The sequence below is a fragment of the Chanodichthys erythropterus genome, chromosome 1 (genome assembly GCF_024489055.1).
Source record: "Chanodichthys erythropterus isolate Z2021 chromosome 1, ASM2448905v1, whole genome shotgun sequence".
NCBI classification, from domain to species: domain Eukaryota; kingdom Metazoa; phylum Chordata; class Actinopteri; order Cypriniformes; family Xenocyprididae; genus Chanodichthys; species Chanodichthys erythropterus.
Window position 1 is genome coordinate 21154991 of NC_090221.1, and position 7238 is coordinate 21162228.

The 7238-nt window shown below is 37.0% G+C and overlaps 1 protein-coding gene across 3 annotated transcripts in view; it reads left to right on the forward strand.

Annotated features, from left to right (window-relative positions):
* The window catches only part of LOC137023055 (transcription factor COE3), a 119012-nt gene extending 115553 nt beyond the window's left edge, over positions 1-3459 (forward strand). For all 3 annotated transcript variants that reach the window (XM_067389648.1, XM_067389666.1, XM_067389657.1), the window contains one exon: positions 859-3459. In XM_067389648.1, coding sequence (XP_067245749.1) covers positions 859-890 — 32 coding nt within the window. In that variant the 3' untranslated portion in view covers positions 891-3459. The remainder of the gene's footprint in view (positions 1-858) is intronic.
* The last annotated feature ends 3779 nt before the right edge of the window (positions 3460-7238 follow it).

Below are 7238 nucleotides of genomic sequence, written 5' to 3' on the forward strand. Positions count from 1 at the left end.
ATAGATATAAATAAAAATGCTTTTGTTTTTCATGCAGGTGGTGATGTCGGTTGGGGCAAATTAGCGTATAATAGTATCAAGGAGTCAATAACTTATTTATAAAAGATTAATTTTAACGTTACTTGCATGTTATGAAGCCAAAATATTTCTTATAGTCTCAAGATATTACAATATGACAGCAGATTAGTTTGTTCTAGAAGGAAACTCTTCATTTTAAACTGCTAAACTGTAAAAATGTTAAATTAGCTAAAGATATTTAATAGTCCAGATTGACTGTGGAATGAGTTGCAATATTGACCTGTAATAACCACCATTTTATGGTTCAAATAGATCAAACATTTAAAAAATATATATATTTTTTAACTAATGACTTTCTTTTCTGACCCCAATGGCACATATTTGTTCTTTTTTTAAACATAAACTCACTTAATTTTGATCAAGTTTTCAGAAAACAAGACTTAGGCCTGGTTTCACACACAGGGCTTAGGCTAAGCCAGTACTAGGCCTTAGTAAATTAGGACATTTAAGTATATATATATTATATATATACTCTCAAGATTACTGGTGTAATCTTGAGAGAAAACAATGCTTTCAGTTAAGACATCTTAAACATGCATTTTAAGGCTTAAGCCTTGTCTGTGAAACTGGGCATTGATATTCATTGATAGTCATTGTGCTTCTCAAGTAAATGTGTCTTGATTTAAGAACGTTTGGATGTTTATACAAAAAAACAAGACAAAAATGCTGAGTAAGAGAATGATTTTTTGCAGTGTATATCCGAATCAAATAGATCATATCTGTTATTTGAACCGTCTCTAATATTGTCGACTAACCGACTGACCTGTTTTTCTCTTGCAGCTATGGCGGGTCTGATTGTCCCTCCCATGTGAAGAGGAACCTGATCTTCCTCTAAGGCTTTATTGAGCCCAGAACAAACTCACTGGCTCAACAAATCTGTCTGACACTCCCTTATCGAACATCACCAGTCCTACAAGGAGCTGCCTGAAAAGAACATCTACACCTGGATCGCTAAAAAAAAAAATATATATATATATATATATATGAAAATGTCCCATGTCCTGAAATGTCAATAGATGTGTTTGTTTTACCCTCTACGACTTCATCCTTGGAGACTCTAAGAACGCCGTACTGGGTGGCATTTCGAGCTGGATAATATCGCAATGTGAACGAGAAGCAGAGGTTTTGATATGTCCACGACCATAGGGGCTTCTTTGCATGGCTGATGTTGTCTGTAGACTGGTTCCTCTCTCTTTCATACTGTATGTCTGTCCTGTTTCCACTGTGAGAAGAGAGACGCCACTCATCAAGATGGGACTATGACAGTTCTCAAATGATTCATTCCTATTTACAAAATGCAATGTTTTTGGTTTTTAACATCAAGCTGATTTTATTTCCTTTCGCTTTTGTTTTAAACCATCAAGAGTCCAAAACACGAAATGATCCCAGACTGAAGGCCGTTATATTTAGCAATCGTCAGGACGATGGTGTCAGTCATTTTTCCTCATACTGTTTCCGTAGTTCCAGTGTAGTTCCAGGTGTGTGGATAGGTAGATTTAAGCCAGGAATGCTTTCTGCAGTTTTAATCACATTTAGGTACCAGACTTATTGTTGAACTTCTTATTGTGCTTTTTTTGTATGTATTTATAAAGTTCGTTTCGGGATTTCTTTGGTGACTTAGGCCTGAATAATAGTATCAAATATCTATGTCAACACATTTGATGTCTTAATACCTTTTAGATATTGTAAAAAGAGTGAAAATAAAAGGGATTACACTTTTTTTGTAAAAACAAAAACAACGACAAAAAACAAAAAAAAAAAGTCTGGACATGACCAGAACACCTGTTTTTTGAAAGCAGGGTGTAAAGCTTCACCACTTTTGTAAAAAAAAAAAAAAAAAATCGACAAAACATTTTTTCAGTCGTATATTTAATGTTTTCTTTTCGCAAAAAGCGTTTGTGTTCTTGTTCCTCCTCTTGTCTTGTGTGTTCTTGTGAAACGTGTATGATCATAGTTATTTCCTAATGCACTATTTTTGTTGGGGCACTTACAAGAGCTATGTATCTTAGCAAGCAGAAGAAAATAATAATGGTAATAAAAAAAAAAGAACAAAAAAAAAAGAGAAAAACTTATACAAATATGCACCAGTATGTTTTCAGATGATTTTTTGGATTGATTACTCTTTGCTTTGGTCATGAAATCGTTCATCATGTGATTTTGTTGATGTTTAAAAAATGTTTTCCATGATACTTCTCTGTCCTTGTTGAGGTTTATTTTACATTAGATATCCGTTGTTTCGCCACATAGCTTGGACTGGTCAAATGTGAAAATTTCTATGCTGTCATATCTAATGTGCCACATGATTATTGTATCACATGTCCAGAAATGGATAGTATCAGAGAAGTCCAAACCTGTTAAAACAGAGCACATTTTGGTGTGTTGCTGGTGATATTGTTACTATTGTTGCACACACATGCACAACTTATGCAATCTGTATTTAAATGCAACTTGCTGTCAAATTAAATAATGGATGGAGATATCATGATGCCTTAAAATAGTATGTGCTCCAATGGTGTCTCAAATCACAAATCAAGAAAACAAAATAGTCTATATCTTAAATTCTCAGTAGAGAATGGCAAAAGTCTCAGTAGAGAAAATGTGGAAAATCATTGAGGAAATATGAAATAGGTGATCATCACATTACAGGTTGTCATCTTCATAAAGTTGGTTTCTTTGATTGGACACGACCAAATATCACTGACTATGAATACTTGGAAACAACGTAAAATTTTAATATTCCAGTCATGGTTTTTCCCCTATTTTCTTGAAGTATGTGAAGGTGTGTGTTTGCAAAGATGACGTGAAAGAAATTGTGGTTTCTGAAGACCTCTTTTAATTTCACAGGTGACCTAATTACTTCATATTCATCCTTTTGGGGTTTAGACATAAATGGGGTAAAAAAAATATATATAATTTGACAGTGCCCTATTATACTACAACAGCTGAATTCAATCTCAAAGTTCACATGAAAACATCTCAGAGATCCAGCTTGGCTGGAAACAGTCTCACACACAGACACACACACACACACGTCCATCCATTTCACCCATGCATTGAGTTTCCTAATAGCTTGTGAAAGGTTTTTTGTCATAGATGTAGAGAGCTGGCTTCTGCTTTCTTTTTCAAAACCTGTTTTCTTTGGAAATGTTGAACTCAAAGTGAAATGGAGAAAGGTACTGCATCTTTGTGAAATATGAAATATTATATCAAAATATATCAAAGCACAATGTTTAATTAATGTCTTTAGAATTCAAATAGGGAGATGTATTCTACTTTCCTTTTTTTTCTCTCTGACCATGCTGTAAATAAATGCATGTTTTTCCTTGGTTTTTATTTCAGATTTTTTTTTTTTTCCTGTGATCCCGTGCTTTTTGTACAGAAACTGAAAAATAAAGATTACATTTGGCTTGAAAACATTCTGTCAAGCGTCTTTATAACATGAAAAGCACAGCCTCTTTTTCACTTTCACAATGTTTTAAAACATCAACAGTCCATCGAGTTATAAAAGTCACTTTTTATGCTGTGCTTCTCAGCATGGGGTGGACCATCTCAAGCCAGAAATCTCCAGCTCCGCTCCAAACTTCACAGCGAGGCTCATCCTTCCAAGGTTTCGACCTTTTGGTCTGCTCCGCCTGCCAGCACTGCTCAGTTGATGGGATATATTTTTGAAACCTTATCCAAAGACCACATTCAATTTTTTTAGAGTTTTGGCCCCCAAACCCAACGTGCTCAACCTGCGTAAAGACACAGTGACCCATGCAGATCAGAATCAATCATTTCTGAAATCACTCCAGCGCAGTAATTTTCCTGAGCTCTCTGCTTGGATAAGACAGAACGAGGGAGATATTCAGAACGTGATTTGTGCTCATGACAAGGAAACATTTAAAGAAGGGGAAATATCTGAGACATGAAGCTGGTGGCCTTTTGATTACCTCTAGCGTTTGACAGTCTCACAAATTGCGCAGTCGACACTGGCTAGTTTACAGCATGTCTGTCTACACTTGAAGTCAGTCTTAGCTATCCACTATATCTCAGAGCAGAATTTTAATGGAAAAGATAAAGTGAAAGCGAAAAAGTGAAAGTGACGTGAAGGTAAAGTATGCCTTCATACTCGGAATTTGTCCTCTGCATTTAACCCATCCAAGTCAAGACACCTTTATTTATATAGCGATTTTTACAATGCAGATTGTGTCAAAGCAGCTTTACAGTGATAACTGGTATATCATTTTTGCTGCACAGCAGCTCTTAAAGAATAGTGTCAATGCAGACAGATTAAAAGCACTGTTGAATAAATGTCAAGAATACTGTTGAATATCGAATGTCAAGTCAAATGTCAAGTGTCCCCAACTAAGCAAGCCAAAGGCAACAGCGGCAAGGAACCCAAACTCCAACAGGTGATATCAGGTGGCAAACAAGTGGCAAATAGTTGTTAAAATGGAGAAAAAAAAAACCTTGGGAGAAACCAGACTTAGTTAGTTAGTTAGTGCACACAAATTGGGAGTAGTAAGTAGTAAACGCACAAACACCCGGGGTAGTGGGCAGCCATTTTGCTGTGTGGGGAGCGACTGTGGGTTAGTTGCCTTATTTAAAGGGTTGGTTCACCCAAAAATGAAACTTATGTCATTAGGTACTCGCCCTCATGTCGTTCCAAACGCTTAAGACCTTGTGAAGAGGTAAAGTGGTAAAGAGGATGTTTTGTTTTATACATTTTTGCAATATTACTTGAAACTGTCTTTACTAAGTGATAAAAGACTATTTATTAGGTGCACTGAAAGGAATATTATTAATATACATCATCTGTGCACGAGGTAGGGCCTTAAAAACATCAGCCAATCGCGATGATCGCGTAAACAATTGGCCCTCTGTCTTGTCAATCACTGCCTTGACGTTCCTTGTGAGAGACGCGCGGTTGCGCGCTCCAGTAACTTTCCACACTCTACAGGCGCTGCATGCAATGTTTTTGTCAGGAGACAGGAGTAACAACTGCAGATTATGAATTACCTGCGGTGAGTCCGACATAATGAATCCACTAAGTGTGTGCGCGCGGCTTAACGATTGTAAGGCCGATTATGAATGTAAATTGATACTTATGACTGATCGCGCTCAAACGCGTCCAGTCAGAGCCAGTTGCGTTCAGTCTGCGATTACAGTCAGTGTTCAAATTCCATGTGAAAGTATATAAATCTGCTTCAGGAGCAGGAAACTATCGCTGTATGTTGAGCACTGTCAGAATGTTTTAGCTAGTCGTAAAATGTGTGCCCAGCGAATGCCGGTGGTAAACAAACACTCGTGCACGAGTTTTGGGAGGCATTCACTTGAAATGAGCTGTGAAGGAGAGGGATTGTTCTTCCGCATGTGCTCATTTAAAAAACTGAGTCGACGAAAACATCCTCTGTACCACCTTTAAGTACTGATACTGAGCCTGCGTTCAGACGTAAACACGGAAGCTCTGCAACATAAATAACAAAGCAGAATGACGGGGGAAAAGACAAAATTGTTATTTTTAAAGTCGTTATTTTTGTTTTGTTTTTGCACACAAAAAGTATTCTTGTCGCTTTATAAAAATTAATTACTGTAGTCACATGACCCTTGTCTTTAATACCTTTCTGGACCTCAAAAGGTGCAATGATATTGCTGTCTATGTGTGGATCAGATACCCTCAGATTTCATCAAAAATATCTTAATTTGTGTTCCAAAGACAAATGAAGGTCTTATGGGTTTGGAACGACATGAGGGTGAGTACTTAATAACAGAATTTTTTTTGGTGGCCAAACCCTTTAAGTCTTGGGCATTGAGGGTGGAAGAGAGCGCTGTTTATTCACTCCCCCAGCAATTTCCTGTCAGTATTGAGAATTGAACCCACAACCTTCGGGTTACAAGTCCAACTCTCTAAACATTAGGCCCCCAAAAGTTGATTGATTGATTTTTACAAAAACAAATTGTATTTTTTTTTTTAAGATTAGTTTTTTCTTCAGAAAATAACTGCTTGAATTTACTTATTTGGCACACTGTCACACTCTTTTATGCTTACAATGAAGTAAACAATTTTCTTTTTAGATGAAACATTTATATTTAGATTGGCTTCACTGCATGCATTAAAATGCATGTGTACAAGGGAGAACCGTCATGCGAGCATGTTCAGTGTAACTGCCCCAACATATGTTTTTGCACATCTACAGTGAAGCATCAGCAGCGGGTCATTTGAAGTCTTGTATCTTTATCTTCTGGGTCCTCACAGCCTTTGATGCCATTGGGCAGCACAGCTTGTATCAAAGCTTTAGCTCATGAACAGGAAACCTGCCTGGTATCTCCAAAATGTGTGGGAGTATCAGAGCTCCGTCTATCTCTCAGTCCATGCTGCCGAGACCAGACTCCACAACACTGAATGAGCTCGTCTCCAGCACTACCATGACCCTCCTATTGTTGCTCAATGAATATCCTCTTGTCTGTTTGCGAGTGGGAGAGTGTCTTTCCTCAAAGATGCAAGGCTGCTATCAGTGTTTGAGTTTTCCCATGGAGAGTTTTGTGTTACACTGCCATCAATACGTCAATCCTACGATAACAGTTCCATGCTTCCAATACCTCCACAAAGAAATGATTGGTTCAGCCAAATGATGGACATTTTGTGTATAGGGGGATCATTTACAGCTGGTTTGTCAAAGCTTGAAACCACTAGCCACACTTGACACTTTTAGACCAAGACTCATGTTTCATATTCTTGTTTGATGGATATTTCAGAAGAAAAACAGGGCCTTAGTTGAATGTGAAAACACAAGTAAAGAGTTCATGGTAAATGAGTGATAGACTGGTTTGTACCATTTTTATATTACTGTTGATCCTTAATGTGCCCTTAAAGGGTTAGTTCACCCCAAAACGAAAAGTCTGTCATTAATTACTCACCTTCATGTCATTCCAAACCTTTAAGAATTTTATTGACTTTTAGAACACAAATGAAGATCTTAAATCTGAAGGGAAATCTGAAGAATGCTTGTTGATGCTTAAAAAGTTCATAACGAGAAAGGAAAACTAATCCTTATGAATCAAACATTTTAGTCCAAATTTTCTGAAGAGACCCGATTCTATTCTATGATGTACAGATTTAATTTAGGCTTTTATTCACATAAAAATTGATCAGTGAACAAAAGCTGAAGCTCAACCTA